This window comes from Equus przewalskii, chromosome 10 (genome assembly GCF_037783145.1).
Source record: "Equus przewalskii isolate Varuska chromosome 10, EquPr2, whole genome shotgun sequence".
Classification (NCBI taxonomy): domain Eukaryota; kingdom Metazoa; phylum Chordata; class Mammalia; order Perissodactyla; family Equidae; genus Equus; species Equus przewalskii.
The window spans coordinates 60,772,575-60,792,197 of NC_091840.1; the positions used below are offsets into that span (position 1 = coordinate 60,772,575).

General features: G+C 51.6%; 1 protein-coding gene across 1 annotated transcript in view; it reads right to left on the reverse strand.

Moving 5' to 3' along the window:
- Positions 1-5,314: 5,314 nt before the first annotated feature.
- Positions 5,315-19,623, reverse strand: part of USP22 (ubiquitin specific peptidase 22) — a 38,485-nt gene continuing 24,176 nt past the window's right edge. Inside the window, exons 6-13 of the mRNA XM_070561210.1 lie at positions 19,416-19,563; positions 16,624-16,729; positions 14,869-15,027; positions 12,472-12,598; positions 11,542-11,633; positions 10,608-10,670; positions 9,265-9,414; positions 5,315-8,418 (exon numbers count right to left, since the gene is read on the reverse strand). Coding sequence (XP_070417311.1) covers positions 8,376-8,418; positions 9,265-9,414; positions 10,608-10,670; positions 11,542-11,633; positions 12,472-12,598; positions 14,869-15,027; positions 16,624-16,729; positions 19,416-19,563 — 888 coding nt within the window. The 3' untranslated portion in view covers positions 5,315-8,375. The remainder of the gene's footprint in view (positions 8,419-9,264; positions 9,415-10,607; positions 10,671-11,541; positions 11,634-12,471; positions 12,599-14,868; positions 15,028-16,623; positions 16,730-19,415; positions 19,564-19,623) is intronic.

Genomic DNA, 19,623 nt, shown 5'->3' on the forward strand with positions numbered 1-19,623 from the left:
GTTGTTTACAATACACATCTTTACTTAATCACAATCAAGCCTCAAATAATATCACTCCACATGTAGTATAATAACCTCACAACAGCACACGCCAATCCCACCCCATCTTTTGTTCTGCTCTCGTACGTATTTTACTCCTACACATTCTATAAACTTGCAAGACATTGCTGCTATTTTTGCTTTAGAAATTCAGTATCTTTTACAGGGATTAAAAATAAGGAAAACAGCATCTTTTAATTGACTTTCATTTCTGGAAATCACTTTTTGTGTGGAGACCCCATTCTCCATCTCGTATTGCACTCCTCCTGTCTGCAGCACTTTCTTGAACGTCCCTCACAGTGCCGTCTGCAGGTAATGAGCTCTGTGCGTGTGTGTGTTTGGGAAGCCTCCATTTTGCTTCCACTTCTGAGAGGCATTTTTTCCGGGGACAGGCTTCCGGGTGCCGGCTTCCTCTCTTCAGCACAGTGAAGACGTCACTCCATTGTCTCTGGCTTGCACGGTTTCCGACGAGACATCTGCCGCGATTCCTATCTTTGTTTCTCTGCAACGTGTGCCTGCAAATTTTTCTCTTTATCTCACTTTTTAGCAGTTTGAGTATGACATGTCGAGGAGCTTTTTGCTGTGGTTAGGTGCGTTCTGTTATTTATCCTGCTTGGGATTCTCCAAGATTTTTGGATCTGTAGCTTGATGTTTTTCATTATTAAAAAAATTATTGGCCATTATCTCTTCAAAGTGTTTGATATTGTCCCACAACTCAGGTGCCCTATTCTTTTAGGGTTTTTTTTCCCTTTCTCTTTTTTCTTTGTGCTCAGTTGCGGTGGTTTATACTGGCCTTCAACGTTCACGCTTCTTTCTGCGGCTGTGCCAAGTTCACTGGCGGGCCTGTCAGAGGCATCCTGCTCTCTCCCCTTGGGTTTTTCTCCTGCCACTTCCCCGTGACTCTTCTTAGAGTGTCCACCCCTGTGCTGAAGCACCCATCTATTCATGCAAGCGTGCCCCATTTTCCATGACAGCTTTCAACACCTTCATCGGAATTATTTAAAATTTCCTGCCTGATGGTTTCGGCACCCAGCTCATCCTCGCGTCCGGCTCCACTGATGGGGCCCCACAGGGTTTTTTTTACTGAAGGCCAGACCTGTGGGGGCAGGAGTCAGACTGAAGTAAGCAGTATTTGTGCCCGGAAATGGACTCGCCTTCTCCCTGGCCCAGCCTTTAGTGTGAGGGATTCAGTCAGCCGAGTCCTGAGTTGGGCTGGGCTGGGTTTTCTGGTTGCTGGGGTCACTCTCAGGACCTCACTGGCTTCAAATCCCCTGCTGTCACCACATGCTCAGGTCGGGGCTGGGTTTCTGCTCCGCCCTCAGCAGTGCAGCTCCCTGCGGCCATGGCCTCAGCCAGGGCCTTTCACCACTTCTCCCCTCTGTTGGTCGGTGCCACCACCGGTACTTGGTGCTTGTTGCCCTGGGGGCGCTGTCTGTCATCCTGTTCTGACTCAGGCTCAGGCAGGCCCTGTGTTCCCTGGTGAGGGAATGAGGCTTTTCCAGTGGCCCTCCCCTCCCCCAGGAGTAGGAGCCGTCTCCTTGGTCAGGCTGGGGACAGTTTCCTGCCCGCTAACCGCAGTGGAGGGTATTTCCTTTCCCTTCCTACCACCCTCAATAGATTTTCACTTGCATCCGGACAAGGCTTTTGTTAGGGAAGAAAGGTCTGTGTGCCATCTGTGCACCACCTGCGTGCCCAGGCCTGTCCACTGCGGGCAGCTCTCTGGTCTGCCACTCTGTGCCCAGTCTTTGTTTTCATGAGGGTGCAGTGGAAGTCTGTGGAGAAGAATCTGCAAGTGGATGTCAGCTCCCCTCGTCTGCAGTCCCCAGGAATTCCCCGCTCTGGTGCTAAGGCACTTGCAGCCCTTGACCATTCTTTACAGCCTGCCGAGCAGCTTGGCAGTTTTGCCTTCTTCCCTGCGCTCGCCCACAGGGGTTCTCTCCTTGGAAGCACTGCCCTCCTTAGACAAGAGATGATTCTGCAGATTGTCCGGCTTTTCACTGCCAGGGAATGACTGGTGCCCTCTCTGGCTTTCTGCTTCCTCAGTGGCAGCCGAAGCCAGATCGATCTTTTCAAAAGCAATTAGATCACGTCTCTTGACCAAAACCTTCCAGCAGTTTCTTGACACACTATAAAGTCTCGCCTCTTACAAGGGCCTTGGACCCCCTGGTCTGGCCCTGCCTTCCTCTCCCTCTCAGCTCCTACCACGCTCCGGGGCCCACCGCCAGCCAGGCACACTTGCCCTGGTCCTCAGAGGCCCGGCTCCCTTCCTCACTCCTGCGCCGGCCCCTCTACCGTGATCCAAAGACGAACCCTCCCATCAAAGAATGAAAGCAGCCACAGTGACAGTCGCTACCGCATCCCCACTTAATGCACTGTGGGCCTGCGCAGTCTGATGGATCTCAGAGGACGCCCGCGAGGCTCTAACCTAACCAGGGCCGTCCATCGCAGCTGCCGGCAGGCTCAGTACCTTCACTGGAGCAAATCAACACAGCCCCCGGCACGAGGTCCGCATCCACTGACCTGGCAATGCCTTGTTCCCCATACCAATTTGGAAGGACCACCAAAGCGGTCTGCTTTTACCCAGCAGGGCCAACAGCATACCTTCACCATATAGTCTCAGGGCTGCATTAATTCTGCTTTCTGCTATCACAGTCTACAGACATACTGACCATCTTGACATTCCATAAAATATCACTCTGGCCCACTCTATGGATGACATTTTGTCATTGGCTCTGATAAGAAGGAAGCAGCAAATTCTATAGCTGCTTTAATGACAAGTGAACCAAAGCATAAGAAACAAACTCCTCCAAACTCAGGGGCCCTCAACTCAAGGAAATTTCTGGGTATTCAGTGGTCTGAAGCATATCCAGCTGCCCTGTTCAAGGCGGAAGACCAGCTGCTGCACCGGGCACCTCTCACCATGCGGAAGGCGGCCCAGCACCCGGCAGGTCCTGCTGGGTTTTGGAGGCAGCACGTACCACAGTTGAGTGTTAATCCGACCCGTCATCTGGTGGCACCATATGTCTCCCAGTTTCAAACGGGAACTGAGTAAGTTCAGACTGTTGTCTGTGCTGCAGTAGCACTCAGATCTCTTGATCCAGAAGATCCGAAGATACTCCAAGTGTCCATGGCAAATAAGGATGCTTTACGGAAACTCCAGCAAGGACCAGCTGGGAAGCAACAGCAGAGACCTCCATGATTTCAGAGCAGATCAAATCAATGTTCTCTTCTGCAGATATTTATTCTCCCTTTTAGAAATAGCTTCTGCTCGTTTCTCAGATTTAGCAGAGACCGAACACCTAATTCCGGGGCAGCATGCACAACCAAACGAACTGTGTGACCCACTCAGCCCTAAGACTGAGTGCGTGCAGCAGCCACCTATCATCTAGTGGACATGGCATGTAGAGACTGAGCTCGGGAGTGTCCAGAGGGCACAGTCAACTGCATGAGTAGATGACAGACTCTTTCAACAGACACGTGGTGCAAGGCCTCCTCCCGTGTTCCCTGTGGCCAGACGACTGGGTATGATTCTGAAGAACAGTGATGGAGGAAAATCCTCCCCGAGAGTGGACTTCGACCGGCCCATCTGGTTGTCTGCCTCGTCCAGATGAGACAGGGCCAAAGCACCGATCCACGTTGGTTCACGGGGAGCAGCTAACAGCTTCACTGGAGGGTTGAGGACTTGGAACAGGACTCAAAGATTAGTGACAAGATCTGGGTGGGGACAGACCTCTCAAAGTGGGCACAGACTGTGAAGATATCTGTATCCATGTGTGCCCACCAGAGAATCCTTACAGAGGATGCTCGTAACGATCAGAGGGACAGAATGGCATGCCTTGTGAATGCAGTCAGCTTCTTTCCCCAGCCACCATGCTTGCTCAGGGGACCCATGAACTCAGTGGCCATCTAGACAGGGATGGAGGCTAGCAGAGGCTCAATGCCACAAACTCACCCTGAACAAGGTCACCTGCCACTGCGTGCCTCAGCGCCAACAATAGATCCTAGCACGCATTCCTAGAACAGCATTTCCCAGGAGGACCAGCCAGCCACCTGGCAGCAGGCTGACTACGCTGGGCCTCTTCCATTACGGAAGGGGCAGAGATTTGTCTTCACTGGAATAAACCCACATTCTGGACGTGGATTTGCCTGCCCTGCCCGTCAGCACCACCATCCACCATCACACTCCACACAGCACTGCTTCATCAGGGAACCCAAGTCACAGCAAAGGACATGCAGCAACAGGCTTGTGTCTGTGGAACTAACTGCTCCTGTCACCTCACTCCCCACCTGGAAGCAGCAGGGCTCACTGGAGACTCGGTTCTGGTGAAGGGTTGGGGCTGTTTTCCAGGATGGCTTCCGCTTTAACCAGAGCGCCCCCATCCCAGCAGCAGGTGCGAGTCCGAGGGGCAGTGGGATCGGCACTCTTCAGTATCATATTGAATAACCCAATCACACACTTTTCTTATTCCTGTCCTGGCAAACTCAGGCTTTGCTGGTTTGACAGTCTTAGACCTCGAGGCAGGAGTTTCCCCGGGGGGGCACAACTATGGTTCTATTTAATTTGAAGAGACTGCCACACAACAGGGACAGGCAGTCTAAGCCTGGAACCCAGTGGGATTCTCTGACACCAACGGGTCTTCCACATAAGGGAAGGAAAGGAACTTGTCACAAAGGCATCCAAACAAGGACACCTCAGGAACGAGGGTGCGGGTCAGCCAGGTTACAACCAGCTGCAGTTCCCAGGACAGCAGAGGTGGACAGGGAGGGGCAGGAGATGCCATAGGCATCGACAACAGCCCTGTGACCAGAGTCAAGGGCAGCACTCAGCACATACCTCGTCTTTGCTTATTTATTTATACACGCTATTTTCTCATCACGTGGGGAGCTTGCTACACCTGCAGATCCCCACACCACATCCCAGGTCTCGTAATCCAGCTGGGGCAAGGACTCCTGCACGTGGAGAAGACCCTCGGGTGCGCACACCAGAGTCTGAAGGCCCATGGCTCTCCTGGATCTTGACTATGCCACCATCCTGCCCAGAGGAGGAGGAAAAGGTCAAAGAAGCAGTGGGCCACTCACAGAAACGAGACCAGGCAGGCTGCACGGACTTCCCAACGCCCAGAGCTGGCACAAGCTGGGCCCGCGGCTCCAGCACTGGACTCGGTGGGTTCTCGTCTCAGCAGGGTCTGTCCTGCGGGCGTCCACAGACAAGGAGGGCCTCTCATCCCCTGGCCCCCGTTTGGCCGCTGGCATCAGTAAGGGGACGGCTGGCCGATTTTCAGAATAAAACGTAGCTTTATTATGACATAGGAACGACTACAAGCCATTGGGGTGGAAGGTAGAGTCAAACAGTTGCTCCAAACGACAGGGAGAAAGGAGGTGTAAACGTCTTGGCAATAAAGTCCACAGCATGATCAGTGGAGTCCTCTCCTAACAATTTTTGTTTTCAAGGTTATAGCAAGGAAACAGTCGCTTTAACTGTCAGAGAAGAGCAATTTTACGTAATGAAAGCACACACACCAAGCTGGACTACAACAGCACAGGTGGACGCGGCGTGGGCTGCTCCGGCGCCCGGCCTGGAGGGGAGGCCTGGCCACTCCACCTCCCCGGCCCCACTCTCCTGGCACTTTACACTGCTCGGAACTCACTTCAGACACCAGACGGAGAGTCCACTGTTCCAGTGTGAAGCGCTGAAACGACAGCCGTCATCTCAGGAACACAGGACATTTTAAACACACTGCTGGGAGTGGAGGGGGTCACCAACGATTCCTTAGTTGTCAGACGTACTTGGTCATGATTGGAAAACCGACACAGGGGTAGTTATTAGGAAACAAGAAAACCATTTTCCTGAATTTAACAGTCAGATTGGGAGCTAAAAGGAAAGAAATTCCCAAACCCATCATGTAATATTTTGTTCCCAACACGATGAATTCAGACGAGCGCGTCGACGGCAGGCCCTCTGGCCGGCAGTGCAGCACCAGCGGCTCCTGAAGCAGTGCGCCAGCCGCAGGAGAACTTCTCAGTAGCAGAGAGGGGGGTAAGTGCTTAGAATGCCAATGCCAAAGGGAATAAAGAGAACTAATTTGGATACAAAAGTTTAATGTCTATAAAACATAAACACGGCCTCACTGTCTCTCCCCAGTCCTCCTGTGCTCAGAGCAGCTGAGCCCCTGAACCCAAAAGGAGACAGGAAGGGGTGCAGGGGAGGAGACACATGTGGGGAAGCAGGGCTGGCAGGCCACAGGGAATCTGCCAGGAAACCCCACAGCCAATCCATCTGCTTTGCCCCCACTTTGCACCCAGGCCCTGCAGCAAAGCGAGGTGGCAAACCAGAGGAGATCTGCGGGCTCAGAGCTCTGCAGACCCGCTTCAGTCCCTTCTGCCTTCCCTTGGATTTGTTCCTTATTACAAGACAGCACCTCCCCAAAGGAACTTAGCACAGCACAGTCACACACGCACACACATCCCTTGGGCAAATGGGGACATTTCCGGAAAGCTCGCACCCACCCATATTTCTCTGATAATGCTATTTGAAAACATGCTTTAAAACTTACGCTCCTTAAATGCAGAAATACAACTGAGAATGAACTGTGCAAGTGCTTAAAAAATTGTATCACTAAGGATTTTGCCATATATGATGATTCTGCAGCATATGATTGCTGATTCACATACTCTAGCATTTTCCAGGCTGTGCAGTAACTACTCAACTCCTAACTTAACTATCTAATGAGCCAGATCTGGTCCACTGACTGTTTTTCTATGTCCTGTCAGCTAAGAATAGGTCACACATTTTTAAATAGAGAAAAAAATACATATCAGGATGTGAAAAGTCCCATGAAATTCAAATTGCAGCATCCATACACAAAGCTTTATTAGAACACAGCCACACTCATTTGTTTACGTATTACCTAGGACAGAAACCATACGGCCCACAAAGCCTAAAGTATTTACTATCTGGCTCTTCACGAAAAAAGTTTGCTGACCCTTAAACAGCTGACTCTCTTCTTCTCCAGGAACAAATGCTCCACAGCTCAGATGCAGACTTGGCTCCCAGGACAAGCACAGCTTGTTCACAAACTATAGGAAAGCAACACTGCCTCCCCCACGGCTCTGGGTTGTAATTTCTCAGAAATGGACAATCTAAGTTTGGGTTTAAGTAGATACATGCAGGCAAGATATCTTACAAGGAACAAAGTGTTCATCTCCTCACTCAGCTCTTCCCAAAGCTCCATCACAGAGTCATCTTTTCCTGCTACAATTGCAACGACACTGGACGTGGGGCAGAGGCTCCACAATGAAGCGTGGCTCCGCTGGAAGCCACTCAGCCTCAAGCCGGCCAACAAGCAGTGACGGGACAGCCAGCGGGACAGGAGGCCAGGAAAAAAATACAAGGAAACAACAAAACCACTGAAAAACACTTCATTTACTTCGAAGACTACTGTGATAGAGCAGTTGTGAGCTGCAGCCCCATCCTCTGCTGCACCTGCCAGCTTCGACCAGGACACAGATGCTTCCAGACGGGAGGGAGACGGAAAGCAACAAAACCAGCACCAATTCAAAAGCAAGTTCACTCTCGAGAATAAAGGGAAAACTATCTAAATTTCAGTATAAACTCAAGAATTCATTCACATCACTATCATTACATTTATGAAATTCACCACTATGGAAAAAGATGAAGAAGAGGGAATAAGAAAATGCCTATTTTTAGAAATCCAACAGACACCTGGCTGGCGCTTCCACATGCAGTCTGACGCTACGTCATCCGCAGAACAATGCGACTCGAACCCCAGTGAGCACCTTCCGTTCACAGGTGCTGGGGGTTCCTGATGTCTGCTGATAAAACGGAGGCTAAGGGTTCCACACTACGTAGATTTCATACGCAGACTCACACAGAGAAAGACACTTGCAAAGCCCTTGGTCCTTGCACAGCATCTCTGTCTCTACTGCTCTAATGCATCCATAATTCTAGGATGGGCTGGCGCCTTTTCAGCTCCACACTGCTGTGCAGAAGCACCAGGACAAGGCTGCCCTGTGCGGAGGGCACCCACACGCTCTCTTGAGGAGCACAGGAGAGACACAATGACTCATCTCCTCTGCCCCATCCCGCACAGAGCACAGCCTTCAGGTCGTGAGGTTCCTGGAGCCTCGCCCGGCCGCAGTGCTTGTCCAGTCGACCACCCGGGCACCCACTGTGGCCGTCTCTGGCCAGGCTGCCACGGCCCTGACACTCCTGGGGCGCTTCTGTGCGGGTGGCAGTGTCCTGTCGGGGAGTGGGGGATCATCTTGAGAGGCGGGCCAACTCATCGCCTTCCTTTGCTGAGCGGCTGCGGATGCGGTTACTCGTACTCCAGGAACTGTTTGTGGTAGAACAGCAGGTACCTGAGGACATGAAAACACAAAGCTGCTTGCCTCCAACCCTCCCGGCAGGAGCACCTGCACCAGCACGTGCCAGCAGGCTGACGCCTTGGCTCGGTGGGTTTTGGCTCTTAGTCCCCAAGGAGGAGGATCCTTAGCCAAGGAGCAGGAGTGCCCCACCTGACGCCCGAGCCCCCAGGCCTGTCCTTCTGCCCAGCTACAACAGTCACGAGCCCCGCCAGTCCTGCCTCCCACACAGCTCTGGAACTGGCCTCTCCTGTCCAGGCCTGCTGCTGCCTTCATGTTGGGGCTGTTTTGGTGAGAACCCTGCAGTGGGTTCCGGTCCAAACCGGTCCAAACCCACCTCTGCTCTGGCCTCCTCCCTGTCACAGGGCCGTCCTCTCAAACACAAACTGCTCTACACGCAATCTCCCACGGGGCCTGCCCCACTGCTTGGGACACCAAGTCCAGGAGCCTCGCAGAGTTCACGGCAGCTCATCTCTGGGGCTAGGACTCCTACTGACAGGCTCAAGACTAAGGACTTAGTGAAGCTCAAGGTGGATGACAACGTGCCAGGAAACAACGACATGGCCAAAGCAGAGAGGGGCCACCAGGGAAGTGACATGCCAGCTCACGCCGCGGCCACAATAAATGATCGCCCATGTTTGCTGTGTTAAGGCATTAATCAAGGGTGCCCTAGTCAGGTACATTCTCTCCTATCCAGGGACTGATCACGGCTGGTGTCCTGTCCAGAACAAGCCTCCTGACTTCAGCAACCAAAGGGGAACATCCTTCTACAGTACTAAAAACAGATGTGGCTTTGGATTCCGATGCACACATGGGGAAGCGAGCTGCCACCCCCAGACGTACCCCTCACTGTCTAGCACGTCCTCGATGCTGGCCTTGGTGATGATGGCATCGTCACACTTGAACCACTGGTCCTTGTGCTGCCTGATGAAGCTGGTGTAGTGGCCGCTCTCCAGGGTCCCCTGGTGGTTAACAACGGCAAACAAGGAGTACCTGGCAGGGGACGAAGGAGCGGGGAGACAGAGCAGTCAGCTTCACGACCGTCGGAAACCAGACAGCCTAAGCAGTCAGAAGCCTGTACGGTGAGGGGCGGCCCACTGGCCCCCAAGGGAACAGCCCAGGCAGGAAGCAAGGCCAATGTGCAGAGGAGAGCGAGCGCCCGCCGGCCCCACTCGACCCTCGCGCTGCTCTGCTGGAGCCGCCGGAGCCACGTGCAGAGGAGATACCGTAACCACGCTCTCCTTTCATTCTTCCTACCACAGCAACAGTAAAAAGCACGGCGAAGGAAAAACAGAGGCTTTACTGCAATGCCGGCAGAGGCAGAGGAGATACCGTAACCACGCTCTCCTTTCATTCTTCCTACCACAGCAACAGTAAAAAGCACGGTGAAGGAAAAACAGAGGCTTTACTGCAATGCCGGCAGAGGCAGAGGAGATACCGTAACCACGCTCTCCTTTCATTCTTCCTACCACAGCAACAGTAAAAAGCACGGCGAAGGAAAAACAGAGGCTTTACTGCAATGCCAGCAGAGGCAGAGGAGATACCGTAGCCATGCTCTCCTTTCATTCTTCCTACCACAGCAACAGTAAAAAGCACGGTGAAGGAAAAACAGAGGCTTTACTGCAATGCCGGCAGAGGCAGAGGAGATACCGTAGCCATGCTCTCCTTTCATTCTTCCTACCACAGCAACAGTAAAAAGCACGGCGAAGGAAAAACAGAGGCTTTACTGCAATGCCGGCAGAGGCAGAGGAGATACCGTAGCCATGCTCTCCTTTCATTCTTCCTACCACAGCAACAGTAAAAAGCACGGTGAAGGAAAAACAGAGGCTTTACTGCAATGCCGGCAGAGGCCAAGAAGCCCAGATTTCAGATGCTGAGCTTTCTCTCTTGGACGGCAGCAGCCAGACTGAGCCTCCCTCACACACAGGGCCGTGGGAGAGGGGTCCCGCCCGGCGACAGGAGGGGGTGTTTATGACGCGGGCGTGAAGAGCCCTTTCCTAACAGAGGGCTCAGGTGTTTCAACACAGGACAACAGACAGCGAGACAGGAAGCAGGCCAGTGGCCAAAAGGAACGAGAGGTCTGCCACCACCACTTATGAATCAGGTTGCCTCCCCAAGAAACGCTGGGAGGGCCTCTCTGCTCACCTGCAGGGACACTCAGGGTACACCCAGAAGGGACCACTTACTTGTTATCGTTGTTGAGACTATCCATGGGCTGCTGGTACTGTCCATTCATCCTGCTCTCTTTGCTGTAACCAACGACAGCAAAACTCAGCATCACTTAAAACAATGAACCAAAGGGAGACCTGGCTTGAATGATGACACCAATACTGCTGGGGGCCCACTATGCCAGACACCATGCTGGGTACATCCTATACAGGCCTTCCAGTTCTGCCCACAACTCTCCTTTTTAGGAGAGATTGCCCCGCATTAAGGTGAGGAAACAGAGGCTCAGGGTGGTGAAGTTAACTGCTGAAAGCACACCTGCGTGAGACACGGAGCCAGAGAAGGTCCAGATCAACGTGGCCCCAGCTCCGGCAAGGGCGGGATCTTCCTTCAGCCCTGCCAGCACCTTGTTGCTTACGTGCCCCCACGTTCGTGGCAATTTGTTACAGTGGCCCTTGCAAACTACCACGTGTCTGAGGTGTCAGTGCTGCGGTTTTCAGGAGGGTAACTTTCTTTTTTACAATAATGAACGATGCTTTATTGATGTGGTACCTTGGTTGATCATACTGTTTTTCTAATCTGCTTTTCTGAAAATTAGGTCATCAAATTTATGCTTTTAGCAAAATGATTTTTTTATTGTAGTAACATCGGTTTATAACATTATACAAATTTCAGGTGTACAACATGCATTTCCATTTCTGTGTAGACTATATCATGTTCACCACGCAAAGACGAATTACCATTCGTCACTGTAAACACGAGCCCTGTCACCCCTTTCGCCCTCCTCCCCTCTCCCTTCCCCTCTAATAACCACCAACCCAATCTCTGGAGGGTGACCTTTAAGATCAGGTCATAATTCGGTTTGAGCAGGGGCGGTTGTATCGATGTCTACAATCGCCTCCCCAGGGACCTGTGCCCTGACCCAGAGCCACACCCCCACAAACCCTCTCGTACCTGGACGCCATGAAGGGGGTCATGTCCAGCTCCAGGGGAAAGGACACGTATGTGGTAATCTTCCGCCTCAGTTTGGCCGAGTGTTCGAATCGCTACAGAAATGGGGGAGAAGTGGGAGGGGAGAGGAACGGAGCTGTGAGGGGCTTCCTCTGATGGCAGTTCTCTGTGCACTCCCAAACGTGGGCTTTCCATCGACCTTCTGAACTGCCTTCTGGCCACGTCTAGAGCTTACAGACTCAGTAACACAGTACCAACCCAGAGAAATCTAATCTATGGGGTTCGAGTCAAGGCTTGAAATGAAGTGGTGGTTCAAAGTGATAAACACCAGGTGTACAAAAAAGTAATCTCACCACAAACCCTGCAAAGCGCAAGGTGAGAGAAAGCAGAACGAACACCCACAGCCTCTGGGAGCAAAAGCGAATATACCACTCCTGTCACCAGACAAGACATTCCTCTGACCAGATCAGGGGCCACCAAAGCCAGCCGGCAAGCTAGGAATTGTTTTTTTAAAAAAATCATAAAACAAAGAAGAATATGAAACAGAGGTGGCACGTGGCCGTGAAGCCTAAGCTACCTGCCATCCGGCCCCTGAGGAGACCCCAGTGCCAAGGGCCTTAGTTTGCTTTCAAGTAAACCCTTGGGAGGCAGCCGGAAGAATCGGGCAGGAGCAGCAGCAGCCCCTTAGCACCCCCGCGCCCAGTGGAGGGGCTCACGCCCTGGTTTCCCGATGGAGCAATCACTTTTCTTCTCCACAAGCCTCTCCCGGCTCCGGAACTGGGAACAGAGCCAGAGCTCGTCACCCGCTGCTTCCTTCAGGGCTCCTCACTGGGTCTCTGCGTTATAACGTACTCCACATCCCCCAGCGGGCTCCAAGCTGCACTGGGACAAACAGCTGAGTCTGCCCCCGGAGGCTGCTCCCTGGAGACCCACCTTGAGGTGGAAACAGGCCACGATGGGCAGTTTCTTCATGGTGAGCTGTTTGGTGGACTCCTGGTAGCTATGGCAGCCGCTACACTTGATCTTGGCGCTGCTGCCTAAGTGCTCTGGCCTGGTAAATCTACAATGCATTTTAAAAAATGTATTTTTAGGAAAAGAAGATGGGAGAGGTCAGAGAGAAGAGTTATCACTTTCAGTGGTTTCAATTAACCGATTTCCCTACTAAAAACATCAAGTTAGGGACGTTTACAATTTTATGACGATGACAACAAACTATTTCTTCCTTTCTCCCCTCTATCACTTTAAAAAATATCTTAAACTTTTTTTTAAAGAAGTCTGGTGAAATAGTAATAATTTTCCAACTACCATAAGATCCAGAAGTCAAATTTGTCCCAGAAAAATGAAATCTTGTGTTCACACAGAAACTGTACATAACCTAAATGCCCTTCCATGGTGAATGGTTAAACAATCTGTGGTACATCTTTACCATGGAATACTAGTCAGCAATAAAAAGGAACCAACTACTGATACACACAACCTGGGTGAATCTCCAGAAAATGATGACGAGTGAAAAAAGCCAATCCTGAAGGGTTACAGGATGTATGACTGCATTTACGTTATATTCTTGAAATGTGGAATTTACAGAAAGGGACAACAGATTCGTGACTGCCAGGGACTAAGGAGGCAGTTGTGGTGGGAGGGCAGGAGGTGTGGCTGTAAGGGATCCTGCAGTGACGAAATGCCCTGCATCTTGGCTGCATCCATGTCAATATCCTGGCTGTGATACTGAACCACAATTTTACAAGATGTTACCACTGGAAAAGAGTACACGGGATTGCTCTGTATTATTTCTTACAAGTGCATGGGAAACTACAACCATCTCAATATAAAAAGTTCAATTAAAAAAAGGAGATGTTTGCAGAAATGGTAATTTTCTAGTGATGATGAGACAGACTCAGCTATGCTGAGACAGCAAGCATTTCTGGCACAGGTGGTAGCTACTAAAGATAAAAATCCCTAAAACAGATGTTTCAATATAGTTCATGCCAAATTTTTAAAGTTTAAAGCTGAAAAACAAATATAAAATTCAACCTTTTCACAATTGGATCTGGAAATGCTCATTTATCCTTTGGAAATTCTGTCACCCCACGAGGGTGAGATGATGCTGCCACCCGAAGCTGAGCCTGTCTGCCCATGAGGTGCCTGGAGCCGGAGCGTGGATAGAACGGCTGGGTCTCATGGAGGTGGCAGGACGGAGCGTGGCATCTGAGCCGCTCACTGCAACCTCAAGACCCAGCCCACAATGCACCAGCAAAACCCAGAGGTGGGACAGTCTGAGGATAAACCATCTTCTTTTCAACAGAGAAGGGGCACGGAGAGAAGAGATGGCAGCTGAAGCCTGCGGATCTGAAAGGGACTCTGAGACCAGCACCAAATGTAACAGGGGGACCTAGTTTGGATCCTGCTTCGTGGGGAAAGCTTCAATTTTATTGAAATTTACAACTAAATTTAGTTTAGTTATAGACTCGCTTGAAAAATGTTTTTTTTGCTTTTGATTTCTCATTTCCATATTTTCCAAATTAAAAATTTCATACTCCATTTCTATCTAGACATATCAGTGTAACAAAGCTGATGCATTTTAAAATTCTAAACATGCACCTCTGGGCCTGCTGACGACACAGGAAGGTAACAACCTGGAAGCTTGTCTGTCTTCATAAGGAACACTTCCACCCAACAAGGACTCGTCTACAGTGACCCTTAATTGATGCAATTAAAAGAAAATAAAAGCTATGAAACTCCAAACTCAATTAAAGTTTTGGAAGGGGTTCTGGTTTCCCCACAATTGTACGTCACCGCTATTTAAACGCGTTTTACAGCACCCTAAATCTTATCGCTCATCTCAATCAACAACGTGTAAGTGGACAGGCGGAGCCTGGACTGTGTGGGCAGCACTCCAGGTCTGCATCACCGGCAGAAGTGGATGCTGCCACAGCGTGAGGCCAGCTTGTCCAGTGCAGGCGCTGGGGTAGGTTACTATCACAAAAGGGGAGGGAGCTTCGCCTGCTGCTCTGTGGCTCTGTTAATTTACATGGCGGGGGGGGACAATAGCTGTAATACAGACATTCTAAAACACAAAGCTGGGTGGATAGAAAAAGCTAGCCATCCTGCAAAAATGTGACAAACTAGTAGGAGCCACTGGGCACCAACAACAGCCATCGGCAGGGTGACATATCTTCTCTGTTTTATACCGGACGCGTGAAAGAAAATCCTACAGCGGCCCTGGGCGGCCCTGAACTTACCAGGACTTGACTCTGACAGCCTCGAGGCAAGGAGACGACACTGGCCAGGAAGCCCTTACTTTCCCTACACAGCGCAAGACAGGCTTCTCACCTTCGCAGGCAGTCCGTGAGAGTGGTGGTTCCTGACACGTGGCTTTCCCCGTTCACCACGCTACCCTCGCTCCCTGGGCTCAGGGGCCAGAAGGGGGTGGAAGAGCCAGGCAGATCTAAACTGATGTCCCAGAAGGGATCTATTGTGGTGGAGACGCCACTAGAAGCAAACGGAGATGAAAGCCCATGAGAACTGACATCCACACACAGCTTCAGAAGTCCCACTGGGTGGAGCGAATCTCAACTCCGCCCTTTTATGCAAACGACATCGAAAGTCAGAAAAAGCAGAGTGCTCACACAAATGTGTCCTGGGCTCCTAAGAGGGCCTGGGAAGGGAGCATGTAAACCACTTCAGGCAAAGGCTGCTCCTAAAGCAATGGTTTGCAAACCAGCAGCTCATCAGTCACTGTGGGATCTTTGGGAAAATATAAATTCCTGGGCTCCGTGTCCAGAGGTGCTGCATCGATGGATCTCTCTTGGCCGCATGTGTGAACTGCAGAATTTCTTCCTGGGAACCGGGCACTGCCGGCCTTGGTAGTAACTTAGACCTCCAAACACACGTCACACGGAGAGCAGGCACCAACCAGGCCCAGCCCACAGGCCGCACAGCTGCATCTCGTGTTCTACTTAGCACAGCCAATTCCCTCCCAGAGCTCTATTCAAAATACGCCATGAGAAACTCTCACACTAGGAAATCCACTACACATGCGCAACAGGATGTGAACCGAGACGACCTCCTGCTGACGGAGTCGCGCACCCCAGGGCCCACAAAGGCCACCGAAACTACGAGTCTAAACCCCGCTCAGGGGGCCAGCCCATGACGACGTACGCTATGGAACAGAACGGTGCATTTTTAACACAGGCAAAACTGACCATTTTCCAATATCTAGTCTATCCTACACAAACTGCAAGCGGCAATCCATCACATTTTCTGAAGTAATTTTCGTGGATCATGGCCAGGGTTTATAAAAACTGAACTGAAACGAAAACGTGGGGGTGCACGGACACTGGGTGGGAGGGTCGAGGCCTCACCAGCCGATCGTGCTCCTTCTGGAGAGGGAGCACGGAGCTCCAAGGACAGAGCCTCCACTTGTAAAGAATTAGGGACACTACTGTGAAGAAAATGGAAAAGGAAACCATAAAATAATTAAAACTGACACGGTTTGGAGCACGTATACCAAGTATCTGCCACGTGTGGTCCAGTCCTTCTGGGGCTGTTTTATTAGGGTCCTGGTGTCAGCGACCCCCAGGAAAGCTGAGACGTGGGGGGAAAGATTCAAAGCACACAATGATGGATATGGACGGTCTCCACATGAAAAGCCACATCCCCCCTGGGGACCCTGCCCCAGACGACGTCAGCATTCAGGGTGACCTGCTAACTTCTCCTGTCCTTTGTATTGGAGCTATTTTACCTCGACACATGCCTCTGGCGTGGCTGTCTGCACTTCTCCTGCTTCTCAGCTGGCTGCTCCTCTGTAAGAGCCACACGACCTACTGGCACACCACAGAGAAGGCAGGACTGGGGTGGCGCTGAATACACGTTCGGCTCCAAGAGTTTGAAACCTTCACAAACCTCTCAGAACGCACCAGTTTTACTGACTGGAAACGCGCCCCGATGTTCACTAAGCAGTGCCGGAGTGAAGTGAGTCTCACTGGCGGGCCGGGGGTCCCACACAGTGGCCGGGCTGGCATGGCCCAGACGGCTCCCCGTGTTGCAGAAGCACCCCCTGCATCCCTCGGGAAGCCCTGCACTTACTGGCAGACCTGGCAGGTGACGTCCGACTGCAGTCCGCCTGTGAAGATCTGGTCTATGATGCAGCTGCAGTGGTTGGGGTTGTTGGCCTTCTTCCCGTTGTCGTCACCTGGGGAAAGAACGCAGCTCTGGGATTCACATCCACACCTGAGTCAGCAAGTTTCCAAGAGCCACATCCCAGGGGTGAGGCCACTCACCCGTGGAGGCAGGATGAGGCCAGGAGAGCTGACACTTTCAAAAGGGCAACAGAGAGAATTGGCAGGGAAAAGGGGATGAGCCAGTCAGTGTATTTCCAATTTTCTTCTTTCTCTCCACTCCCTAAAAGGATATCCTTAACTTCTATCCTGCCACTAAAACGTATCCAATGACCAGCAGCTGGGGAGGGTTCCTGATTCCCTTAGTGGGGCAGAGAATAACTGAGTGAAGCTTTCCACTGAGGTGGCCTGACACACTGCGGGTCAGAGGCTGCCAGGGAAGGCCCTCCTTCTCCCCCGGACTAGACACAAACAGGGGCCTCACTTCAGAAAGCATTACTGCAGAATGCTTTTCTCATCAGCTCCTGCACTCTGGGACCTCAGAAACAGCTGTTTCCCAGTCAGCTGCATCTAGGTAAGTACCACTCCCACCCTTTCCAGCTCAAGTTTTATTCATACTTGTGTGTAGACATATGAACACACGGTGGAGTGTAATACATATTAATACATATTGTGTATACATTCTATTAACTGTCATTCAACTAGACGATGGGGATAGAGAGTGTGTCCGTATGTATACATACAACACATATCAAAAAAGTAAAATTATTAAAGAGGGATAAAGGACGGACATTGGGTCTTCTGATGGCAGCTGCCTGGAGAGATTAGGGAGAAATGCTACTTAGATGGATTTCAAATTCATGGGACAAAATGCTAGGATATGGGACAATACATACAGGAAGATGCAAATAAAAATAAGCCAAAAAGACACCTGAAGGTCACAACACCATACAAGAACGCCTAACCCAGTGCGTGGGGGGGCCCGGCTACACGGCCTCCCCACGTGCTGTGAACCAGTAGCCTGATGAACTCAGAAGAATTCTGATGACGTGCTTCTATGGCAAGAGCCTTCCATTCCTTTTCAGACTCTTCAAATGGAACATGTCAGAGAAGCAGGTCACAACGGTTTCATCGTTTTTTTTGTCATATGAAAATTTTAACTAAAGCAATGCATTTCCACACAGCTGATTTTTAGAACAGATTAACAGCAGTTACAGAAGGCTCTCAAGTGGTGGAGTAATAACGCCATCACCTTCCACGGTGGCTCCTTTCTGTCGTGGACTGCACTCGATGCCAGGAAACCAAGCCTTACCCAAGCTGCTAAGCAACGCTCAGCGGGCTCCTCGGGCAAGCACTAAAAAGATCACATGTGTGTTTTCAGGAGAAAAGAACTTAAGCACAGTCAGGTGTCACTTAGTGACAGGGACAGGTTGTGAGAAACGTGTCGTTGTGCGAACGCCAGAGTGTACTAACACAAACCTAAATGGTACAGCCTACTACACACCTAGGCTGTATGGGACTAATCTGAGGGAACCACCGTCATACGTGTGGTCCACTGTTGACCAAAATGTCATTATGTGGCATACGACTGCACACATACAAAAACCCTACAACCCAAACCCATGATGACCAGAACAAGCCATCTTATTTCCGGTCTGGCTCGGCTCTGAGCTGTAACCTCAGACCACACAGGGCACTTACGAGAGACTGAGAAGCAGCAGCATGAGGCCGCTCACCAAGACCTGGACAACCAGGGTTTTGCTTCTTAAACAACATCAAGGTGAAAGAAAATTAGCCAGAGGGCTATCACCCACAACTAGCTGTCTCAGCCCAGAGGCCACAGGTAACCAGGTAACTCTGCTACCCCAGCACACTCCAGTTCCACCCGAGCATGCTCTGAGCCAGCCTAGAACTCATTAGGAATGAAAAGTGCTGACTTCACTCCAGGCCCACCAGGCAGAAACAGCAGCGAGCCCTTGGGGTGACTCCGACCACACTCAGGCTTGATAACCTCACTGGGCTAACGCCTGCGTCAGTAAACTTCCACACAGAGCCTTCAAACGGGGAGCCCGCGGTGGGCAGGGCAGGGGGACCCACTGCGGCTTCCTGCTCAGTCCTAATCTCTCGCCTGCTGCCCCTCCCCCAAACCCGCAAATCTGCAAACTGGTGAGGCCGCCGCCCTCTGGGGCCAGGCTGTGGGACTCGACTACGAGGAAGCCCAGCTCCAGCAAGATCCTAAGAGGGACTTGAAAGTAAAGGCCCTTGGCTGGATCCAAAATGAAGTGACTCAGGGTCAGGGAAGCACTGGCACGGGCGAGGCTCAGGCTCCTTTACAGCACGGCCCCGCGGCCTTTTGGGAGCCCCTGAGGGGGCGGGAGCAGGAGTGCCGGTTCAGCTGTATCTGGAGCACATCTGGACGCTCCCGGTCTGCCACCACCACCACAACTCATGGGAGCCGCAGACAGGCCCCTCCCAAATCAGGCCAAGAGGAAGCTGGCGGCAGAGGACTCAGGGCAAAGGCCCATCAAGAAGGGAGAGCTCACTGTCCACCGTTACCGGTGACACAGGACCGACCACCATGCTGCTCCACTCCCAGCAAGGTCAGAAGACAACACCCAAATGGCTTCCTCCTTTCAAAAACTACGAAGAACCTCTGTGAGGTACTAACGTGCTCTTCTTACTGGGAAAAACATGCGATCCTAACACACATGAACTCTGAGAGGCCCGCACGGAGCCCGGGCTGCAGGCGCACGGCCGCACCTTTGCAGTGCCGGTGCAGGACGTCCAAGGCCGCGATGAGGAACTCGTGGGCGTCCTGCTGCTCGTAGCCTGCCAGGTGCCGGGCGTGAGTCCACACCAGGTGCAGCAACTTGTACGGGATGTGGGGGGACCGGTGCCCAGAGTAAAACTGCTCAGAGACAGGAAACGAAAACGCTGGTCAGGAATGAATGCTACACTCCAAACACAA